The 24727-nt window shown below is 37.7% G+C and overlaps 1 protein-coding gene across 6 annotated transcripts in view; it reads right to left on the reverse strand.

Moving 5' to 3' along the window:
- The window catches only part of dnm1a (dynamin 1a), a 59395-nt gene extending 34948 nt beyond the window's left edge, over positions 1 to 24447 (reverse strand). For all 6 annotated transcript variants that reach the window (XR_009647850.1, XR_009647851.1, XM_060863163.1 and 3 more), the window contains exons 1-13: positions 24090 to 24447; positions 15823 to 15896; positions 14254 to 14403; positions 13147 to 13350; positions 12877 to 12975; positions 11681 to 11841; positions 11241 to 11383; positions 10817 to 10952; positions 9770 to 9837; positions 8947 to 9085; positions 2952 to 3038; positions 1414 to 1484; positions 347 to 398 (exon numbers count right to left, since the gene is read on the reverse strand). Coding sequence is in view for 4 of the 6 variants with exons in the window: in XM_060863163.1 (XP_060719146.1) it covers positions 347 to 398; positions 1414 to 1484; positions 2952 to 3038; positions 8947 to 9085; positions 9770 to 9837; positions 10817 to 10952; positions 11241 to 11383; positions 11681 to 11841; positions 12877 to 12975; positions 13147 to 13350; positions 14254 to 14403; positions 15823 to 15896; positions 24090 to 24250 (1545 nt within the window). In the remaining 2 variants the exon portion in view is untranslated. The remainder of the gene's footprint in view (positions 1 to 346; positions 399 to 1413; positions 1485 to 2951; positions 3039 to 8946; positions 9086 to 9769; positions 9838 to 10816; positions 10953 to 11240; positions 11384 to 11680; positions 11842 to 12876; positions 12976 to 13146; positions 13351 to 14253; positions 14404 to 15822; positions 15897 to 24089) is intronic.
- Between the last annotated feature and the right edge of the window lie 280 nt (positions 24448 to 24727).

Here is a 24727-nt window from a genome sequence, read left to right on the forward strand (position 1 = left end):
ATGTCTGCTGCAATTTTTTTTTTTTTAGTTCTGTGATATTTTTTGTCCATTTATGTTTATCTTTTATGCGTAAAAGTGTATCTTATAGTGTCAGTAGCCATGTTATCGAGTGCGTAATGCTTTTACTATACATGCATAATACTAAACTGGTAGAAACAGGCTTTAGCTTGACAGCATTTGAGGTAAGATTGAGGTAAAATGGGCAAATTTCATTTTTGGCTGAACTATTGCTTTAAATTCAATAGTGTTTAAAACTATTGAGAAGAATGGTGACAACATAGAGAGAAGTAAAGTGTGTATCTGCACCCAGTCCTGAAGATGGCGCTGTAAGGAATACAGATTTTACCTGGTTTCCAGCCGCCTTCTTCTTGCTCATTTGACTGCTTCGCTGCTGCGCACTAATGAGAAAGAAACATTTATTTCTTCTGACTAAATTATCCGTAGTTTTGTAATTGTTGGTTTTTGTAAACTAATGCTACGATCTGGAGTGGAAACTAAATATTGTTAGTGCAATTCTTTATTTTTTATTTTTTTTTTTTTTGGGGGGGGGGGGGGGGGGAAGTGGATGTTATATAAATTATAAATGAGACGAATGGTACAATTCGAAATGAATAAATGTGAATTTAAAATGTAGTTTTACCTGTGAGGAAAACCTAAAGTTTGTATAATTTTTTTTACATTTATATACTTATTTGTCAAAAAAATGTTTGTGCTAATATTTTAATAACTGAATGTGTATGTTTTAATAACTGACAGTTATGGATAAGTTAAATAAAATAAAAAAAAGACAGTTTGTTGTAAAGATGATACTGAAATGTAAAATATCTAAAAACAAAATTGATCACGAAAGTTATAAGTTATCGCCTTTATATACATCATTAAATTGTTATTAAATATGTTATTAAGTATGGAATGAAATATGTTATTAAAAAATCTATTATTTTATTAAGTATGGAAATATGTTATTAAAGTAGGAAACATAACAACTAAACCTATTTTTAGTTTAGTTTTAAATTTCCAAAATTGTGCTTGGAAAATAAAACATAAATCATAAGCTGCTGTTGAATTTATACCGAATTCTATTTATAGTTTGTCGAAACCTGCTTTACTGAATTAACTTCAAATTATTTTCCTCTTTTTCTAACCTCGCTGGACGACAATTTATCAATGGATATTTTCTAAGGTTTAAACAAAGCAAATCCATTTAATTTTTTTTTTGCTTTCCAATAGAAATGATTATGTATGAACACTTGTAGATACCTGAGTGTATAAGTTTGTAGAACAGTTTTACGTCTCGTCTTTTCGCTCTCTAACGTTTGTCCTGTTATTTGCAAAGTGCCGTATCTAAATCCAGAAATTTCTCCAGTGATATGAAACTTTCAGTGTGATCGTACCTGAAATATGAAAACTCACTTGGCAAATCCGATGAAATCTTCATGGTTGGTGTTCATGTAAGCCAGCTCGATGTCAATGAGCAGCATCACCTTGTGATCAAAAGTGGAAAAATGCTTAAAAATGATCAGTTATGTAAATTCCAACATGTCAGTTTACAGATTATTCTAGAAGAAATTAATGTCATGTTACTAATGTAAGGGTGCACGGTGGCTTAGTGGTTAGCACGTTCGCCTCACACCTCCAGGGTTGGGGGTTCGATTCCCGCCTCCGCCTTGTGTGTGTGGAGTTTGCATGTTCTCTCCCCGTGCCTCGGGGGTTTCCTCCGGGTACTCCGGTTTCCTCCCCCGGTCCAAAGACATGCATGGTAGGTTGATTGGCATCTCTGGAAAATTGTCCGTAGTGTGTGATTGTGTGAGTGAATGAGAGTGTGTGTGTGTGCCCTGCGATGGGTTGGCACTCCGTCCAGGGTGTATCCTGCCTTGATGCCCGATGACACCTGAGATAGGCACAGGCTCCCCGTGACCCGAGGTAGTTCGGATAAGCGGTAGAAAATGAGTGAGTGAGTGAGTGAGAGTTACAAATGTAATGTTAATTAACATTTTATAACAGTATTAATGTTTAATAATGATGTCGATGTTTTAGAAATGATTTCCTTCTTATTTTCGACTGAAAGTGCTTTTCTTTTCTTCATGCTACTGTCCTTGCTAACTTTCTTCGTACCCATGGTACCCATGGTGCTATGTCTTCACTAAATCTTACACAAAATGCAAAAGAACCCACAAACGCTAACAAAGTCGTGGTACTAAACTTGGGCTAAAAATGGAATAGACCACCCATACCATTAATCTGTTAACAAAAAAACATGCGAAAGATCACGTATTGAATTTTGGAATTCTTTTAAATGCATGCCGAAAGCAACATTGGTATCGTGGGTTGTCTCTTTCAAAACAGCTTTCGCTGACTAAAAAAAAAATCTCTTGGCATTCCACTGACGCTAAACAAGTTTTTAAATTAGCCAGCGTTTGGTTTGTCCGTATGCCAAAAGTGCTTCATATGCAAATGCAAATTTTATGCAAAATTTCAATTCTTAAGGCAAAAATTTATAATGGAGGGCGTTCGTATGCTGAGGTCCTACTGCATAAGATTTATGTACGGCATAAAGACCTTTAATTTTTTACTCTTATCTTAGAAACCATCATATCTTTAACAGCACACCGATGAACCATTGAGTGATCCATTGAGTGAAATTCTGAAAGTGAATTTGAATGGAAGGGAATGGAATGGAATATTTTCAGATGAATCGTTTCCAGGACACTTATTTGTATTTATGACGCTCATATGCTCCTTTAACATTGTATTATGTATATCACGGTACGTGTAGCGTCTATTGCTTTTCTCAAAAATAAAAAATCTTGATCAGACTTCCTTAATAATCATTATCTCTAACGACACCTCCTAAGCCTTTTGTAAAGCATCCAGCGCTTATAATATTAATGCAAATCTTATGTCAGTGTGAAGGAAAATGCATGTGTAGCATCGCTGTTGCTCATCCTCACCTGATCTTTAGTACGACTCTCACGATCACGGATGTGTTGAGTGACGATTCTTTCCATTTCCTCTCGCAGCATGGGGTACTGAGCCAGCTATGGACACACACACACATGCAGACAAGATGCAAGGCAGAGAGCAAATGTATCATACACTTGGCCCGCTGTTGTTGTCTTCCTCAACATACCAACCACATTGCACTACAAAACATGCTGGATTTAAACACTGTGTGTAATGCTCAAATGCACAGATATATAAAATATGAAGGAACCACATACAAATAGAATAAAACTAACTAACTGGTGCATTACTGTATAAAATTCTTTATTGATGATCTGTGTTTGTTTATTGAAATTAATTTCATATTTCATTTCATGCTGTTAGTTTTGACAAGTGCATTTCTTCCATGTCATGTGAAAATAACAGGTTTTCATCACTCCTTATTCAACAGGTTGATATTTCGCAGGTGATTAAATCAATTGTCTGATTTTATATAGAAAAGTTTGACAAAAAGAAAGTGTCTGCTTTGAGGTCTTGAGACTCTATTAATGAGACACTAAAGGTGCTTTCACATTGTTTAGTTTATTCGAGTTGAACCCTGGTGTGTATTCTACTTCGTTTGAAACTGACGATCTGAGTTTTCGCTACTTTTGCTACTTTCAAGTGCAGATCGCTGGTGAAAAAGTTGTTTGGAATGTGAAACTGAGCCGATAGACAGAGGTGTATCAATGCAGAAAAGTCAAGTGTTCTCGAGATGAAAATAAAAAGAAGATAAACTTCGGATCTAACAACACACAATATTTAAAACTTATCATTTATGTCGTTATCTAGTCTATCTATTCCTCTGTGCTTTTGTGACTTCAACAAACGTTTGTTCACCTTTTTCCATTGCCGTATTTCTGATTAATAAATAAAAGAGGTTTACGAGTTACCGTCTCGGCCCTACACGCCCTACGTGCTTGTTGGTTTCTTTTATAATATATAAGTGCGAATCCAAACCAAATCAATTAAAAAAAAACCCTTAAAGATTCAACATCCCAGCGATTCGGTTCTCATCAAACAAACTAATAGGTGTGAAAGCACCCTGTTTTAATATCTTTTATGGACCATTTTAATTCTTGGAGCTGTTTAAGTTAATGGTGCATTAAAATGTTTGGCTCATGCAGAGTCACTTTCCCAAACTTTAACACACACAGACTCTTCAGTCAAGTCCAGCAATGCAAAAACCAAACAGGGAAGGACAAAAAAAGCAAGACTGCTTACAGACATGAGCAGTACATTTATACATGCACTGGATGAATGAAATGAAAGAGAGAAAGAGAGGGAGGAGAGGCTGTTGGAAGAGATCAAAGTGACCTCATGTGGATTTTCAGCACAGCCACATCCTCTCATGAATTATTATGAAAGATTTGACCCATGTTACGGTGCTAGTCACTCGGTGTAAGAACGTCTGACGAAATACTGTACAGCGCTGTACTTCTGACGTGGGATAAAAGCGTAAACAAATGCGATTTGTGTTTGCAGAAATCCACAAGAGGCCAACTGTCCAAAGAAAAAAAACTAATCAAACATGTGAAGAGGAGAAAAGTAGAGACAGATGTTTTTTATTGGTTTTAGCTAGTGAGTGTGACAGGACCTACCGACCTAAACGTTAGCAACAAATTCACTCAGATATCTATTTTTGAAATGTGTAATCTCACAAAAAACGACTCAAATTATTCCTAAAGTGCTAATGGAAAAGTCACAGAGATGAAAATGTTCAAAAAGTGAGAGAAAGACAGGACATGAATACAAAATGCAAAGAAACTGAGACAATTTGGAAGCTGTAAATTGTAAAAGAACCAAATAAAATCTTTAGTGTGTGACTTGATAAAGAATATGAATAAAATAGAAAGGAATGAGATTAATAATTATAAAACTGGTAAGGATAGACTGACTGATGCTGGAAAGATTTCGCCTTTTAGGGACTCAATTGGGTCTTAAAAGTAGAAGATATTCTGCTAGTTAAGCATTGTTAAGGAAAACATGATATTATTAAGGTGTACCACAAGGCTCTGTACAAGGCCCGGGTTTGTTCGCTGAAGTTAGGACAGGGTATATCTGTAGTACCTTAAACAACTTTGTCTGCCGGTATCATTAAATGAATAAAGAAAGATTGGAATAGAGAAACTCACAAGTTCCTGCAAATATTTTACTGATACCAATCTATCAATCCGTGTTTAGTTCAAGCGTCTTCACGCTATTTTAGTGTTTTCCGTTATCCTGTCTAGGCAAGAGTTCAGCAATAATAATGGATACATTTCTCAATCCTTTACCTACTCTGGTTCCTTGACAACATCAAGCGACTCTGACTCAGTGAAACGACGATATGGATTTACGAGTATTAGTTTACGGTAAATGCGAAGGATTGGAGAATCCATTAATTACACAAACAGCAGAATGTCTCAATGATCAGAACAGGAAATTACATATATATCTCTATACAAACTATGAATATTTTTTCACACTGTGCTTAGATTTCTTAAAATAGTTTTTTAAGTGTGTAATGTAGCAGCACTCAAATAAAGTAGACTTTAGTCTTTGATGACGAAGCGGAGAAACACCAGAAGACCAAATGTTGAAAAGAAGTGCCAGAGGACAAACGGGATCTAGCATGGAGCTTATATAGATTACTCAGGTCAAGGTCATTTGTACTTGGCTAGAAAATGAGCACACAGGAAAACTCCACTAATTCCCGAAGTAAAATTGCCCGGGCAGCTCAGAATATAAGTACATCTGGGTGAAATTCAACATTAAACTTTAGATTATATATTTAGATTAGAGTTTTAAAAAGTGCCAGATTAGGTTATAAGACAAAGTGCTGCCTTGATACATCTTTAATTTTTTACGAATAGGTTTCATCAACAATAGAAGTTTTTTTGTTTGTATTTTTACAGTTTTAAATACTACTATTTATTTAATGTACTATTTTAATGTATGTATTTAATTATATTATTGCACTATGCATTTAATAGCTTATCATTTTATTTTCAACTCCTACCATTTCTTGGTTCTAACCGAAGGTAAAACTATTCAAAGAAGCCACTGAGACTGTGTGCTCAGAGATTTACAGGTTTGGCTCATATCTGCATCGTGCATACAAACAGAGTCGTTCTGAATGACTCATAAAGCCAGTAAAATGAGCAAGCGTGTAATCATATCCTCGTCCTGAAATAAAAATCCTGAACACTTTCACAAGACCAATCGGAACGGAAAATACGATTAGAGACGACCCTAATCAGAAACATGTTGTCTTACTTTAACAGCTCTACAAAGGCAGAGGAAACAAATGCCTTTGAGAAGAAGAAGGGATCAGTTATCAGGACAAACTACTAAAACAGAAAGAAGAGACAGGAGGAACATGAAAAACAAACAAATTTCTTAACGCAAACTATGTGGCTTAGCCTATTATACTACTGTGCTGGTGAATACTTAAATTTGATTGGTCGGGCGTTAAATCGTTTTGTATGAGAGGAGCTTTGACAATAGTACAGCTACAAATCTTATGTTCATATTCATTTATGTTCAGCCTAAAGAGATAAACCGTTGTTCCCTAACACCGAACAAAAAAAAATGTCCAACGAATCCAGCCATCAGTCTATCCGTACCCATGATGACTCAGACGAACGAGGATCTTGTTTCTGCATTACCTTTTCACTACATTTTCGTATGGTGGAGGTCAGTTCACTCACTACCATATCTATACACTTCAGGCAGGGAGACTTCAGCTTTTGGATCAGCTTTTTCACTATGGCCTCGAAGGCTAGGTCAGGGGTAAACAGGCCCGTCCTGCAGAGGAAGTGGGTGGCACAGCACAGGACAGACAGAGAGAAGAGAAGGAGGGAAAACGGGAGGTGGATGGATGGAGGGAGGAATAAAATAAAAGAGAAGGATGAGAAGCAAAAAAGTCTCAAACGATGAAGAGTATAAGAGAGAAAGGAAAATGAAGGAGAGAAAAAGAAGAAGTGAGGACGATGGAAGGACAGATAAGACAGCACAGAGGAAAGAAAAGGCAAGTGAGACATTTGGTTTGTCTTTAAGCCATTCGTCAGAGGGCTCGAGCCAAGATCTCCCTCCCACAGAGAGAAGACGAGAAAGAGGAAACCTCAGCCTGCTGTCCACGGGCCAACAGCTTGAAGCCAGGAATAATTTAGACTGCAGCGTTGCACACTCACGCCAGTCAGAGACCCTCTACATTCTGCTCTCCATGACCCCAACCTTACAGCTGACCACCAAAACCAGAGCCAGTCCATTACATCCACACTGGAGCAGTGGGAACTGTTACAGAGTGCTGACGCGGCTCTCAGGCGGCTGTTAATCCGGGTGTTAACGCTTGTTAATAACCTCCTGTCTTTGTCCCTATTAGTTTTGTAGTAGAAGGGAAATGCAATTCTTTTGCACTTTCCGTACAGTCCATATATTTTTAGTTGTAAATTATTATGCTTGTTCTGACTGACATAAATTTGCATCGCCACAGTCTTTCAAGCAGTGTCTGGGTGCTAGTCTTAATGCTAGGTATAAATCGTAGTTAACACGCTTTGGATTTTGTTTGCTATGCACTTAAATCTCCAATTATTTGTTTACAGTTACTTTTAATGTTTCAATAGGACTGGGTCATACGGCAAAAAAAAAAAAAAACATTTAGAAATAATTTTAGGACATGCTAAAAAAAGGCCAGCATAAAAAAAATAACCAAAAACTCTAGTTGGCCTAATATTAGCTAAACACAATATTTATTAGTCTAATAGCTAGATTGTTTGTGAAGTATTTTAATTCTCCTTTTTAGCCACAACATTAAACAACAGTATAATTGTTCTTCTCATATGATCTACCATGCTAGTGAGTGAACCTTGCTTAACTATCTTAATTAAGTTAGCATGCTTGTGAATCAGGCTACTAGGTCTAGTACACAGAGTTAGATTAGCCAGATATTAGCTTGCATGCTAGCAAAAAATGGTTTTTATTTACACACCTTAAGACTTAGCCTAATGTTCTAACTAAAACATACTACACAATAATAGTAGACCTAACTCTACTGTAGGTAGCACCTTCTAGCTAGCAACTAAATTGCTAGCATGCTATCGAATCTGGCTCAGATTCTAGCTGGTTTTCAGTTAGTCTAATATTAACTAGCATATAAAAAACATATACAATTGCAGTGCAGTATACAATTACGGTATAATACGTTGTCTAATGCCAGCTAGCATATTAGCGATGCAGGGTACGTTCTTAATTAAAGAATGTAATATTTAGCCAGCTCTGGTGAACATATTAGATGTAATAATTACATAATATTGTCTAATAGATAGCTCAATGACAGCCGAGCAGGTTATCGCTTGCACAAATGTAATGCTTAGCCTATTATTAGAGTGCATCCGCTAGCTTTAATCACATAATAGGTAGCATGTTAGCAACCTTGCTGCTGGTTTATTATCTTATCAAGATAATTTTATCGAGTAATACTAGCTTGTTGTGGTCTAACTTTAGCTAGCTACTAAAATAAAGTTAATCTAATCTAATCACAACTGGAAAGACTTTAAATTTTAAATTAATAGGTTTAAATTTAATTTGTACATGTATTTTTGTATAATCATCTAAGAGTAGCAATAGTAATAAGGTAGGTCAGTGATTTAAAAAGTAAATGTCCCGGCCGTCTAATAAATTTAAAGAGTCCATCGTATTCTTCTTCACTTTCACCTAGCAGTCAGACTTAAGCACCCAGATGTTTCTACCCAGTACAGGCAGCTATTTTGACCATGCCATGGCCATTCATTTCATCTCATTTCTGACCAAAACCTGCAGCCAGGCACACAAACACACTTACACACACACGCACACACACACACACGCGCACACAAATACGCTAGCCACTGCCCCACTGCAGCCCAGCGACAGGCCCGTGGGTACAAGACAGCCAGTTTAGGGGAAGCCGGGACACATCATGACCCTCCACCAGGGATTTACCTTCTTTGTACACTGCCTAACGGTATTGACTAGCTCAGAAATGACCATGTCCACGCATTTCTGGCAAGGCTCTTTAATCTTCGCGATCTGCCTTTTCACTATGGTCTCAAAGGCCATGTCCGGGGTGAAGAGCCCAGTTCTGCCCGTCAAAAAGGAAACCGACAGGTCCGTAGGTGAAAAAAAGGGGAAGAGAAAAAAGGAGAGGTTGAAAGGCAAAAAGAAGAGTGTTAATATGATTTAGTACGATTTACGGCTGAAGTTGTCGCTCATAAAATACATCAGCAGGTCTAAATACATGTTCTTGCAATCCAGACACCGTGACTCTGTTGTCTGTTCATGTTCAACTACTGTATGAGTAGTGAAAAGAAAAGGAACGGTAAGTTATAAAGGACTCTTGAAATGTCCCCAGTTGTCCCATAAAACACAAGAATATAAGCAACTCTTGGGTATAGGGTCTCTTGTGGTATAGGGATAATTACCCATGGTGATGTTTAGGAAATTAATCAGTTAGTTGTCTGGTTTTTGTCCTTTCCAGTGATGCCTTGTGATGAAATTTTGCATCAGATGGTCAGAAACCACACATAGCCAGCCCCAGGTTTGATTGAGACAGGTTAACGATTTAAATAAATACTGTAAATACATTCTAATCAAAAGCTCCTCTTACTTGGTTACAATTTATAAATATTGTCTTCAATCAGAAGTTAAAACAAGACCAGAGGAGCCAAGGTGATTAGATTTTGTGATTAAATCAAACTTCAAAGACAGACAGGTGGAAAAGACAGACACGGCTCTGACTCGAAGGAACGATGGAAAGAAGACGTGCCTGATGCCATGAATGTTCTTGATAGCGTAGCTGATCTCTTTACGCAGCTCCTTTTCATCAAACTCCATCTATAAAGACAGAGAGAGAAATGTCAATGCAACTATATATGGGTTAAACAAACACAAATTTAGTGATCAGTGGTAAATTTAGAGGGAAAAAACATAGCAGGTCAAATGTTGGGGTGCTAACAGGAACTCAGGCCTCATCACACCACCTCACAGTTAATTATCGCCCTATTTAATGCTTATTTAATTTTTTGGGGTACTAAGACAGAAAAGATGTCTGTATCAAGAACCTAAATTGATACAGACAAAAGTCTGTATCAAGAACCTAAATGTCACAGCTAAATAGTTTAATTTTATGAAGCTGATCATACTGAACATACTAAATTTTTTTAATATAATGTTTTAATATAATAGATGCATTCTAAGCCCCGCCCACCAAAGTTAAAAAGTGTACTTGTAGAGTAAAGCTGAACATTAAATACTTACATTTAAATGAATAAATAAACATATACCGTCCCTAATATTTCATCAAAAAATTATGTGAATAATATTTTTATATTTTAAGATTATGTAGAAAAGATAATATTGTTGTTTGAAGCAACTGTATTAAGTTTAATGTATTTATTTAGAGATTTTTTGTAGTTGCTTCTGAGCACTTGACCTTGATATTTAGCTTCTTCATCTTTCTTTCTAACTACATGACTGTTGACCACTTCCTGTGTAGCCACTTCAGACAGTGTTTTATTGTATATCTATGTGTGTGTTTGTGTACAAGTGTGCGAATGTGTGTGTGTGTAGTTTTCTATTCCAGTAAGCGGTAGGCGAGTGTTTTACTCATAAAGCCTGCAGTCATGGCCCGGGGGAGGCGCATGTTTGTGCCGTGACTCATTCTTTGGTCGCTAAGTGATAGCAGCGATGCTTCTCCAGAGCACTGCCTTCTATTAAAGTCGCTAATTTTGCTGTTACATGCATGCACATGAACATGATGAGCAACACATGAACAATGCTGATTAATTATGAAGATCTCCACACACACACACACCTTGACCAGTTCGAAAGGGAAACGTTCGTGGAAGATGCGGTTGATCCTCGCTCCGCCGGAGAGCTCATAAGTCTCGATCTGATCACCGGAGCCCTCGATACGCTTCTCAAAATCCACAGAGAACTGCTGGACCATCCTGGAGAGATCAGAGAAGATGATGTGAAGATGCTTTAAATGTATACAGATGAAGAACTGCAGTCACTGCAAAATGTAATTCTCACAGAAAATGGCTAGATCAACTACTCAAACTCTACAGGTCTTTTCCAGGCTTGGTCTATGACCTCCTTAAGTTCTCTCACGTCACTCTCTTACTGTGAGGCACCTTATTATGAGGAAACCTTATAGTCGATAACCATTTTATCCTGATCATTGTTGTGTATATGGATATCCTTTGCATGTTTATGCATAAAACCAAGTTACTCACTGCAACAAGGCCTTGGTCTTGCGAGACGGGTCGTCCGGGCGGAAGTTCTTATACTCGTCCACCTCTTTCTCGATGGACAGCAGCTGGCTCTGGAGTTTAGTGCGCAGTCCGGGCAACGTGTCTCGGATATGATTGGTTAGTTGCTGTAAAATAAGTGGAGGGTTAGAAATGTTTTAATTTCTTCTCTCAGTGGATAAACACAGCAATGATATTAGTGAATTTCTAAGGTTAGCTAACACCATAAATGTAAATGGATATGCAATAATGGAGTACTTGAAAATGACATTAACTGCATACGTAATGACATGAATATGTAAGTAGAGAGTAAGTGATGTGGAAAGAATGTGATATTGTGGTGGTGTTACAGTCCTGGAAACTCGCTCTTTCCAGCTTGGTGAGAAGAGATTCTTTGTGCTTTTCTGCAAGCATCTTCTTCTCACCTGGTTGAGCACTTTCTGCAGGTACGGAGTCCCCATGCGGTCTGCTAGGTGTCTGTAGGCAGGATGCGACAGGAAGAACTTCCTCTCAGCGGCCATAGCAGCAGTGATGTCCTTCTTCCCATCAATGTCTTTCTGACTGCGGTTCACCACACCGATGTAGCCTAACAGAGACATAGGGCCACAGACGTATGAAGATTTTAACATATTTTTTCATTACTGAAAGATCATTTCTGTAATCGTGTATAAAATATGCGTCGCTCGTTGTGGTTTTGCATGTTACATGAGTGAGTCACAGAGGCAGAGAAGGTAAAGGCAGCGTACGATGGAACAAATTCAGAAAACATCCCAGCTCTGCCCGAAACCAAGTGGAAAAATGGAACGTCAGCATAATGCATTCAAGGGTTTCCCATAAATATGTTTTATTGCTAAGCAAAGAAAGGAACAGAGGTTTTTTCCAGATGTGTCGCTGAAATCAAGACATTGTTTTTTCATCTTACCCATGGGTGTTCTCTCTCTCTCTCTCTCTCTCTCTCTCTCTCTCAATCAAATCCTTATTTTCATTTTTTCTCTTTTTTACCTCACTATCCAACATGTCAGTGATGCTGTTTGTTAAACACCCTTTAACCACTAGAGGGCAACACTGCGCAGTGCCACTCGACATACAGTAAAAATAACAAGAGGAAATCCTTGAGGTCTCTCATCATATAGAGAAAAATATCTGACATTATTTAAACTTTTTTATTGGTCTGCTTTTATATCCCTACACTACCCACAATGCTGTGCTTATAGTGATGCAGTGGGATTTTACCCCGACTCTAGCACTAAATAAAAACAGTGATGCAGCAGTGCTTTAATCCTTTAGTCTTATCCAGGTCCCTCTAAGTTCCTCACCTGTAGACTTGAAGCTACAACTTTCATGCTAATAAATCTCCCAACGTCATCACACACTCACTCGTGTCTCATTCCTACGATTCACTACAGTTACAGTAGATCGCTAACAAGTCTGTGACCCGACTTGCATCTCTGGTGTAACCGTCACACCACGAACATGCCATTGTACATTACGCTGATGTAAGGAGCGTCAGAGAAGCGGTTGCTCCTTTGCTTATTTAAAGTGCTTACGATCAACCTGGAATAATAAAAATACAGCAAATTAGCTTCAGAACAAATAAGCTGTGTTTTTTTTTAATTCTCACCTCGGCGCAGAGGTAACAGCTTGTTTTCTAGAATGTCTCGAGCATCTGTTCCTTCATCCATCAGATCCAGTTTGGTGATCACACCGATGGTACGCAGACCTTCACAAACACACACACACTTCAGAGGTTATTGACCTTTGAAAGTGTTCTAAGAGCGATCTTCAAAACACATAATAAATGAGTGGGTATTTATTATTTATGACCTCACTGTCATGTATACAATTATATATGTCTTGTCATGCTGATCTTTTGGAAAAGCATGGCACACACCTTGCGGATCCACTTCTTTGGCAACCTTCAGGGCATCAGAGTTGGCGAGGTCGGAGTTCGCAGGAGATACAGCCAGCAGCAGGCAGTTCTCCTTCGTAACAAACTGCATAAGCATGTCCTTGATTTGGTGCTCGATGTCAGCTGGCTGGTCACCGACTGGCACTTTGGTCATTCCAGGCAAATCCACCAGTGTCAGGTTCAGTACTAAGGAAAAGAGAGTTGAGTTCGGATGTGAGATATTTGACTGTGAACAGTCTGTTTGCTTAAACTATTCACATTTTCTTTATTTGACTCATTTGATTAACTGATTCTGATTCATTTGATTCATTGCTGTTTAAGCAGTTAAAGCTAAATATTTGGGTGTGAAAGGTTTTAGAATCGTTCTGCTCATGCAAATCAAGTGACAATGAATTAAATAAATGATAATACACTTCCAGGTCATTGTATTGTAGGAAAATAATCAGCAACAGTTCAGTATGATGTGTCCTGACATGTTAGAATTAGCTTTTTAAAACATACTTTTTATCCTTTATTCTTTATTCCTTTTTTTGCATATTAATTAAGTAATATGACTGACGTACACTGATTCCTAGATCCATAGATTCTTTGCTCCCTTGCTCCCTAGTTCCAGTAAGGGAGCACAGTAACCATCAATACTCTCTGTTTTATGTGGTGAATTATGGGATTTTTTAAAGACGTGCAATAGAGAGAGAGAGAGAGAGAGAGAGAGAGAGAGAGAGAGAGAGAGAGAGAGAATGAAAGAAAGAGGGGGAGAGAGAGAGAGAGAGAGAGATCTGTCCTGCTGATTAATCAACTAGGTAGCTGACTGAGACACAGCCTCTGGCTTGGCGTAATGTAATATAAGGCGTTCGGTTCATTTAACAAACTGAAGGTCAAAGTCAGTTGCTAGATAACTAACTGTCACAAGAAACATCAGTTCTGTTGATATAAACGATGCCGTGAAGTTACACGATGGATGTCTGCCAGAAAAGTACAATTTGTGTGAAGGTCATGTGTTAAATCTAATAAAGCAGAAGCTCAGTCTGTGATTTTACAATAGGATTCATATTTTATACTGCTAGTGTTATTAGTACACATTACTCTCACCATTAGGAGAGTAAACACGCAGGTTAATGGGGACTGGAGAAATGCCTTTATTCTGCCCAGTGGCACGATCCGTCTCCGCCTCGATCTCCTGCCGCACTTCATCGAAGTCTGTAAACTTCTTTCCCTTACAGTGCAAAAACTCTGCAAACTCTGTATGAAGAGGAAATGAGTAACATCTTGTATAACAGACAACGAAATGCATTTAAAAAAGTGTAACATAATTAAAGACTAAAGGTGATTTTTGGGATCATTTTTACAAAGGACAGGCTTGCATATATTTAAAATGTAAATTGAAATAATATATTTATATCTATTATATATATATATATATATATAGAAATATATAGAAATTTCCAGTTGTTTCAAATGCTTTATATATTTCTATTTAAAATAATTTGATTTAAATTATTAAAGACTTTCAGGTAAAACTGGTAGAAATTTTGCTAACATGCATCTTTAAATCTCTCAATATTAAGACATTCATGTGTCACATTATCCATCAGCCCCTGCATGTCCCGTGCCCCAATCTCCCACACCTGACTCCAGTTTTGCTCTGATGAGCACCGAGAATGTTGTTGCCACTGAGTTTTCTGTGTTTTGCTAAATCATGTTTCCAGTCTGTAACTTTTTGCTGTTTTGTTTATAATCACAGTTTTCATTCTCTTTTGCTCTGAGCATTCATAAAGTCTTCACTGCATCCACCTTCTCCTCCCTATCGTAACAATATTCCCTGCAGAAACATTTTCTTTTTTTATGATTTAATAAAATTTGTTTTGATATTTTAATTATTTTCTCAGGGTCATAAATATTCAAATCAGACTTTACGTTGTTCAGTTGTTTTGACGTATCCTCATAAAGCTGTGCGGAATATTTTCCTGTGAGAAAGGTAAAGGATTTTTAAATAAATAAATAAATAAATAAATTATTATTATTATTATTATTATTATTATTATTATTATTATTATTAAATGAGTTATTATTATTTATGCTAAATGGATTAAATTTCGTAGCATGCAAATTAGTGCATATAATCTATTACCTCATTTGCATATTGTAATACATATTTCATACTTTATTGTTACTTTTAATAGAAATACAAAAATTATTGACTTTGTATATATTTTTATTCTTATTTGAGTGATGAAAAGAAAACAAAGAAAAATAATAAAGGTGTGGTAATTCAACCCACACTAGATGGCGGTGTTGAGAGAGAAATTGTGATTTAAAGCACGAATAGTAAAATGTTTTAATGCCATGCAATACATTATTACCATTTCCGTCCTAAATGTCTCATAATCAAGCCACTATTTTGTTCCTACACACAAACACTGATTCAAAATTTTATATGAATACTATCTTTAGGAATAATAATAATAATAATAAAAATAGACATTGAGCTGAAACTAAATGCTGTCTGTTTTCTCTATCTGATCGTCTCTTATCCTACTGTTTTGAATTGTGTGCGATTTCTGCTGGAAACGAGCCGGGACAGATCAGCATTTAGATGCGTCATCTCTCAGGAGACCTGAGAGACTGATGAGAGTGTGGTTGCCATGGCAGCAAGCTCACCAGTGGGGGAGTTGATGAGTTGCAGGACCAAAGGGCGACGTGTGACGATGCCAGAACCTCGGGGAAGGAAGTCCCTGTGACGTGAGGAACAAAAAAAAAACGCTGTTCTGATTGTGTACAAAAAATTCTGCATGATTATTTAGAGCATCTCTTCGATTCTATTTATTAAGGCAAATTGTACAATCAAGGATTTAGGTTCATGCTTTTTATTGTTGAATTTATCCACCATCCTAATACTTGAAGCCTAGAATGACAGTAATGTATTTATTTGCATCAAAGTGAGTTAAATACTTTTCACGCTGTAATTTTGAGACACCCGAAAGGATGCATTCAAGGTCGTACCATTTCAGCATCAATGCAATTGTTGTTATGGGTGTTTGATGTTTAGGTGTTGAAATGCCTCTAATATATTGTGGGGTTCGATTAAGGCCATAAAGCCTGATGGAAAATCACCTTATTTGTGAATCAAATACACACATTTGCAATTGTTCAGTTTTCTAATCAGCACAATTCTCTAAAAAACAGTCTCCGTGAACGAAGGATATGGTCAATTAAATAGGCACTCTTTACACCCATGGTGTGGAGAAAAGCATCTTGGAACACATAATACATTAAAAAACTGGAGGCTGATGAGCTACAACAAGGGCCTGATTTCCTATGTGCATACTGAGGTCCCTTATTGTCTTATGTTTGCTGTCTTGTAAATATATCACACTCTATCAATTGTAGTTAAAGTAGATATTTTACTAAATTGGCTCTTTTTGTGCCTGTTTTGCAAATCTGGTAGTCTTTATTTATTATCAAACTCTTACCACCTAGTACTAAGTACCAAGAATGAAGTATTAATTAAAAAAATTCTGTGTGATTCTGAAACCCAGCAATAAGAAGAAAAACAACTTTTATTAAAAGGTGAAAAGTGCTGAATGATTTGCTATCAAACCCCCCAGATTTTATAGCAATGCCCAAAAAAATCTCTCAAATCCAATTTCCAGCTGTTACGAGAAATTTCAACCTCGGGCTTGGTGTGAACACGCTGGATTCCTCCATCATGACTGACACCATGCTCAAGCCAGATGGCAGCAACTACAGGTTCCCATGATGGCAACCCCGCCTCCGGATACGGGATCATATGAAGGGACCATATGGGTGATAGCCAGTGCCAGATAACGCAGATTCAATCACACTGACAAGGCTCAGCTCGTAACGGAGGGCTAGACTGAAGAAAGCGCTCTGGCAGTCGTGCATTATGAGGTTTATATCATATTAAACAAACAGAGAACTCATGACTATGTGTTTTATATTAAAAACTATGCATTGTTGGTAAATATGTAGCAGTTAGTGTACAAAATAAACTACAGTACAAAATCATTTAGCCATCAGGTTCTTTGAATCTCTGCTATCACTTTTTTCTCAGTGAATCAGAGCGATCGACTCAACTCGCCAAAAAGAGTCGACTCCGAATCAAACTCGTTCGCGCCACAATAACGCACCACTACTACGAGCCAATTCGTTAGGTAACAAGTGTAGCTTCAAATCCTGATGATACTGCAGTGATCTGTGATACTGGTGGAATCAGTACAGCAAAACTGTCTGTGTTCTCAGGGTAGGAGGGGCAAACTCTCTGCCCGCTGTCAATCCATGTGGTGCTAGCCAATCAGGAGCATCTGTGAGCACTTGTATGTGGAAGAGGGCAGATAACTCTTTGGTCTGAGTGTGTTTCTCTGATGCAGATGTCTAGTTATCACTAGTACTAGTAAGTTAACAAGTTTATTAAACAGCACAGCTAAACAAAACAGAACTTTGAGCTAATGCTAAGCTTCAGCATAACTGTATGTCTTTATACTCGCCTTAGTATTGAGTACCAATTTGTTAATAAAATCCAGGTTTTAGTATCAACTGTCAGCAAAAATGCTGCTGCACGTGCTTTGTTTTTGGCTACATCTTGTAAATATTGTACTGTTATAACCTTTGAATCAAACAACAGCAAAAAAACAATGATTATAGTAAATTACTGTTTAATTCACTTAACTGTACAATATATTATTAGCAACTGTTCTGCCAGTATTTTCCTATAAAATCTACAGTATTGCATGTGTGTGTGTGTGTGTGTAGTATGTGTGTGTGTATGTGTGTGTGTGTGTGTGTAGTATGTGTGTGTGTATGTGTGTGTGTGTGTGTGTTAGCAGTGAGGCATATGGACATGTAAACATACTGTATATATTTAGAATGTAGGCAGCTCAGCGCTAACCATAACCTACATATTTTTGCCTGGTTGCTATGTAACATTTTTTTCTAGATGAATTGGTGCATGATGATTAAAAAAACATAAACACAAAAACACAACACCATCCAGATCCTTTAGAGAAGTCCAGCCCCCTGCAGTCAAACAGCAAACCGGTAAATCAACAACAGCACAATAGCTTCCCGCATTGAGTGAATGCAGTACGGAAAATAAAGGATGCATCTCTCTCTCTCTCTCTCTCTCTCTCTCTCTCTCTGTCTTTCTTTCCCATCCCCCATCGAGGCCAGAATGCACGCTTAGCTCAGATCAGCAATGATGGAGACTGACATATTGTTGCCCCGCCTCCTCGTCCTAATCTTCCCGTGCCCTGCTCCCCTCCTCCTTACCTTCATCCCTCCATTATTTTCTCTCTCTCTATCTCTCTCTCTCTTTCTCTTTCTCTCTATCTCTCTCTCCTGTGCTGTCCTCACAATGTCACATGGCAGCCATCCAGCAAGCGCTGAGAACACACACGCCAGCAAGCATTACACTGCAGGGGATAGAGAGCGAGAAATAAAAATAAAGAATTATTGTGCATATTAGGAGTCTTAAGGAGACATAACCAAAAAAAAATGATATCTTAATCATTCAATGATTAACAATCTACATAAAGTAGATACGTACGTGTTTTAGAATGAAATGTGACAACATAGAAAAGTAAACGCTGTACTGTTCATGCCATCATAAACCATTATCATGCGTTTATTTTTTTAGTCTTGGTTAGTGGTCAGGATGAACCAGTTAGCGTCTGTTATTCCACAAACACTCCATGCAAAATGGTGAGCATTTCTTGTTGGAATAACAAACATCGCTATCTTTGTCTCACCAACGTTTACGCATCCTGTAGCTGACAGATGAAACCCACAGAATCAACACACACTCCCATAACATGGAGAAACTCTGAACTCAGTATCCTCTGAACTGAACACTTTTCCATGATGCTTTCCTGCTGACTGATTGAAAGCACTGACACCGGAGACTCCTTCTAAACAAAATATCACGTATTTTTTTAATTGTTTATTATTAAACTTACTATTAGTCTCTTTAAATGACTACAACAAGTATAAAACCAAATGATCTTCACTTCACTAATGTTGTTATAGAAAATGCCGTTGTAGAAAATAAATACACATGTTCTGAGCGATGAGAATCAAGACCTCAGCAGCACTGTGGTATTAATTACAGTACAATATGATGACAAGAAAATACAACTGATATGTAGAAAGATTACAGAGCCTAAGACTGAAACTGACTACTCAGTGTTGTTGGGCAGCGCCTGACTAGCAGATTAGAAATAATCCGGTTCAACGGTGAGACAGAGGCTCAGGAAGGCTTTTGGTTTTTCTCTGTTCTCTGAGTGAGATCAGACCCTGATGTTGGTGAGGAGGTCTGGGGTGCAAACTGTGTTTCCGTTCATTCTGTAGGTGTTCAGTGAGGTTCAGGTCAGGGCACTGTGCACGACACTAATGCTTTTGGGCCTCTTAGTTCCCGTGAAGGGAAACTGATTGATTGTCAGAGTCAACAAACATTTGGCCATATAGTGGATCTCAGGTTTCAGTCTTTAGAGAGTATTTAAAAAAATCCTTCAGAATTTTTTGTTGAGGTCTTTCTTTCTTTCTTTCTGCTCTAATTTTAGCCTCAAATCTTTGGTAAGCTTGTAGAGAAGTGACCCAGATCAGCAACCCAAAAGTAGAACATTGTAGTTTTTTTGTTGCCTGGGAACTGTCCTTGGTGCTGAAACCTGATTAACAAGACTGCTTTCTCTTTAAATTAACTGTGTATTTGGTTCTTAGGTGTCCCACACATTTTTACCAATGTTTCCATGTTTAAGTTCTCTTTCTGTTTCTTCTGACAATATACCCATGCACACATACGACTGTGAATAGATGCTCTACGCAGTGGCAAACTCTAAGGCTTGTTCAAGAAATTGTTCCCTAACCTTATTCACAGAGGTATACTTTATGCATCACTGTGTAACAAATACCGAGCCAACCATGATCGGTGTTGATCGGGTTGATTTGGGTTCAAGCCCCAGGACTGCCAAGCTGCCAGTACTGGGCCCTTAAGCAAGGCCATTAACCCTTACTGTTCCGGGTGTGCTGTATCATAGCTTACCTGATTGATAAGGGGAAATTAAAAAGCACTTGACATCTTCTGAAAATTTTAAAAGCTTTATTAGGACTACAAACTGTAATTTTACCCAGATTCAATAGGACTACTTGTAAAATGTGAGCTTTTTTTAAAGAAAAAAAATGCTATTTGTGAAATTAAACAAAAAATTAATAACAATAATTTGGATTAGGCTTATCAATGACCTGTGCTGGATGGGTGGGAGGGATGGCACTCTTTCTCACCGGTCAATCACAGTGACTAGCCAATCACAGACATTTGTGAGCTCATGTACGCGTAAGACATCAGACATCGTGAAAAGTCCCAGAGTGTGATGCAACATGATCATTTGGAAACGTCAACACGACATTTTGAAACAAGCAGTCTAGCACAACTTCCATATCTAAATCATCTCCTCAACTGAAAGTGTTTACATTTTACAAATCTGACAGCTCAAGGCTGAGTGTGAAACCCTGCACCTGGTGTCATATATCAAACATTTCCATCTGGACGAGTCATTGAGAGCACAACACAGACCCAGACATGCGAATCAGAGCACAACAACATAGCAGCGATTGGAGATAACTGCTCTTATAACACCCATTATAGTGCATCTATCACACAGACTGATACAGAAATTTAGGAGAATGTAAAAGACTCAGGCTGAAAATAAAAAATGCTTGTCTCAGAAACTCGTATACTTGTAGTTAAGTACAATATTGCTTGCATTACCAAGATCCCATTAAGACCACATGAAGTCCTGCACCAGAGACCTTTTAGTAGGAAACTGACCACAATTTCATTGGTCAGAACCTCAAATTAAAGAGACTGTACATATTTTTTTAGGAAATGTAATAACAATGTACAGTAATTAAAGACATGTGTACGTCTACTATATACAACAAGCAATAATCCTTGAACAGTGTCTATTTTCCATATATGGTCACAGCTTCCTGTTTAAACGAACAAACCTTATCTCTTCATTGGTTTGTTCCATGATTGCGTTTCCCTGTAAATACTTATTACATTGTGTGTTTACAAGTTTGGATCCCTGAAGGTTTACAATTTTCGATAAAAACTTACCAAAAAGAATGAATCTTTAGTTGCAGGTCATATAAAATAAATTATAAATGTCATTTAGACTTCTTCACTAATGTTAATAAGTTAGGATTCCTTAAGGAACATCTGTGAAACCTGGTACAATCAAGTCTCGGATATGACACTTTTTCGGCTTGTTGATTTTGGTCTGGGGTGTACAAAGTTTTGCACTCAGCCTTATACTAAAGCATCATGTTTTTTACTGCAATTCTTGTTTTCTCTTGGCATTTTTGTGTTTATTTTTTCCTCATCCTTACTTATTCTCACTATATTTCCATCTCACTTCTTTTCAAATGATGGCTGACTCTCTCTCTCTTTGTCTCTCTCTCTCTCTCTCTCTCTCTCTCTCTCAAAGTAACTGACTATGGCCCCATTGCTGATTTCACTAATCACTACAACACCTATTAATTGAGAATTATAAAAATTGCACAGCACTTTTACTCAAAATTCACTTAAATCACTCATAAGATGGATCAGGTTTTTATGTAGCTTTTATATATTTCAAATATTTGATCTCCTTGTTACTAATTAATACATTAAGCTTGTACTTCTGTTTAATGACTTACACCTGAATCTGCCTTTATTAACTTATTGTGCTTTTGCACATAAGTGGAAATGAATTAAATTTAATTTAACAACACTGCTCAAGAATGATTTCGTCAGTGTTGACAGAGGCTTCGTCTCGATCCGCTCCCTAGTTCCCTAGAACTAGTTCCCTAGTATTCTACTTTACTTCAGAAATGTGTACAGAACGAATACACACGTGAGCAAGGGCATAAAGAAGACAAGGATGCAAACAAATCACATCACAATGAGAAAGGGTTCAGATTTCGTACGTTATAACATGTTACGTTCAAGGAAAACGACATGTTTTTGTGTATGAGCGACTATTCGTGGCTCTTCCAAGACAAGCACTATAATCACGCCACTGGTAAACACATTCAGATAGAATTATATTCAACATATTTCTCATTCCAGAGACTGGATAAAACACTAGGGAAGTGCCGTTATAGGAAAATAATCAACTACATGGTGATGTGGTAGTGGTGTTTCCACCTTAAAAGTCTTGAAGATTATTTCCTGTAACAGTCCTGTATTCCTTTTATACCACAGCATTTTGCCAATGATTACACATTTATATTTAGTTTGAAAAATATGTCGTTCTTTATATGTCGTTCCTATCAATGGTTTCCTCTTCAGCATCTTTTCTCTGGACACCACATACTCTGTTTACACTAGCCAGAGATTTCAGTCATCTGTTAATTTAGTTAACCGTTTTGGACAAACATAATGACCCAGAAATCACTTCAAGATCACACAAAATTACAATAAATTAAAATATCACTTTTTTGTCGTGATACCCTGAGCTAGAGCAATTTACATTTCTTATACAACTGAGCAATTGAAGTTTAAGGGCCTTGCTCAAGGGCCCCGCAGTGGACACCGAGTGGCCCTGGGAATCAAAATCACAATCTTCCAGTCGAATCAGTGGTCCAACACTTTAACCCCTACCACATCACATATATGGCTCCCAGAGATCAAGAACGTATCCCAGATCCCAGATACGTTCTCATGAACATTGCTGCTTGGCCTACGCCATACACCTTGGGCTCTAACGCTGCATGACTGTACCCTGAATCATGGGCTTGATATTAAAAAGCCCAAAGCACACCAATTCATCCAAGCTCCAAGGTCATATCACAGCATGTTCTCTCTTTCTCCTTCCCCTCAGAGCGTGTTCCAGACAGCATGCCGAACACAGCTTGGTAATTATCATCCCCTCTGTTCAAATGACCAAACAGTGTCCAAGCTTTCATCTGGAACCGTGTGTGAGTCCCCTATTGAAACCGTCGTTCTTTTATTTCTCAACGATGTTTGTGAACACGATTTTAAAAGATGAGCACACGTTAAACCGGGTTACAGCTGACTGTCATCGAATCCATGATGAAGCAAAAAAATGACATCTTAGGAAGTGTATATATGTTTAATACGGTCAGATTTACGTAGTATTTTCTATTATAGGCTTAGAATAAACCAAAAAGATCTGATTATTAAACCTGCAGATATTTTATTGTCATTTCAGCAGTATACACTTATGATAGTGGTGGATAATATTTTATCATTTTATTCACGATGTCATTTTTAAATAAACAATATTTATATATATTGTCTTGTGTATTTAGGATTTCCTGGTTTTATAGTGTACAATAAATAAAAAATATCATTTTTCCTCATCGGGGTTTAAATATTTTTATTGTATAGGGAGATACATTTGCTCTTAACTCTTGATATAGGCTTAATAGTCATGTATATGAGACATTTTTGACAAGGTTTAAAGATTCAGGTTTTTATTTGATTTGACGTCATTTGTTTTGCAGTGCAGGAGTGACACTGAAGTGCCACTGCAGCAGTGTGTACGAGAGAAACTGCAGGGGTTTGACGGGGAAACAAGAAATCAGTTCAACTTTCATTCATTTCATACAGACTTACATGTGACCTTGTGTGACTAAGGGTATATTCAGGCATATTGACGACGCACTGTTTTTTTTTCCCCTATGATGCATCATATTTCTGTTTGGAAATCACTATGTGCAGATGAACCTGATGGTCATCATCATGGTGGCATCATTACAATGATCATTATAATGTTGTGAATTCTTGAACGCTGTGTTGGAGAGCAAAGCTGCACCAAACCAAGATGACATCACTGGTATCCAGGAATCTGGGAAATCTGGGAAAAACACAAGCAAGCAAACAAACAAACAAACAAATCACTTACTTTCCGACGAAGTTCTCCAGCACGGAGCTCTTCCCTGCGCTTTGGCCGCCTACCACTGCGATCTGAGGCAGGTCCAAGTTCGCATTCTGTCCGATGGCTGAAAACGCGTCCTGCATCCGGTTCACCAGCGGGATCAGATCCTCCATTCCCCGGTTCCCCATCCTGAGTGCTTAGGGAACTGTGGATCACTCCTTATCCGAGAAAACAAGGAGACACAAGACTGATAATGGCAGATTGGACCCTAATATTAACCCGGATTTTGTTCTATATCTGTGATATCCCCTGTTATGACACGTAATGATATGTGATGTGATGAAGACTCATCCTCAGCAACCTTCCTCCTTCCTCCGCAATCTGCCAGGCGACGAGATCTCCTCTTTATTATGGGGAAAAAGGGTTGCCAGATTGGACAATATAGTGCACCATTTGGTCTCTTCTAAACCTATAAACTGCAGAGGGGTGGAAGGAGATCTGTATTTCTTAAGGAAAATCAATCACAATCAACAGACACATTAATGTATGTTTTGTGTTATTTTAGTCACGTTGCCTTGTGGTTCAGCAATAAAGAGGGACAGATTTTCCATCAGTGACTCAAAACGCACAATTCTATTCAACTCTCTACTGTTAAGTGATAATAT

The sequence above is a fragment of the Tachysurus vachellii genome, chromosome 26, assembly GCF_030014155.1.
Source record: "Tachysurus vachellii isolate PV-2020 chromosome 26, HZAU_Pvac_v1, whole genome shotgun sequence".
NCBI lineage: Eukaryota > Metazoa > Chordata > Actinopteri > Siluriformes > Bagridae > Tachysurus > Tachysurus vachellii.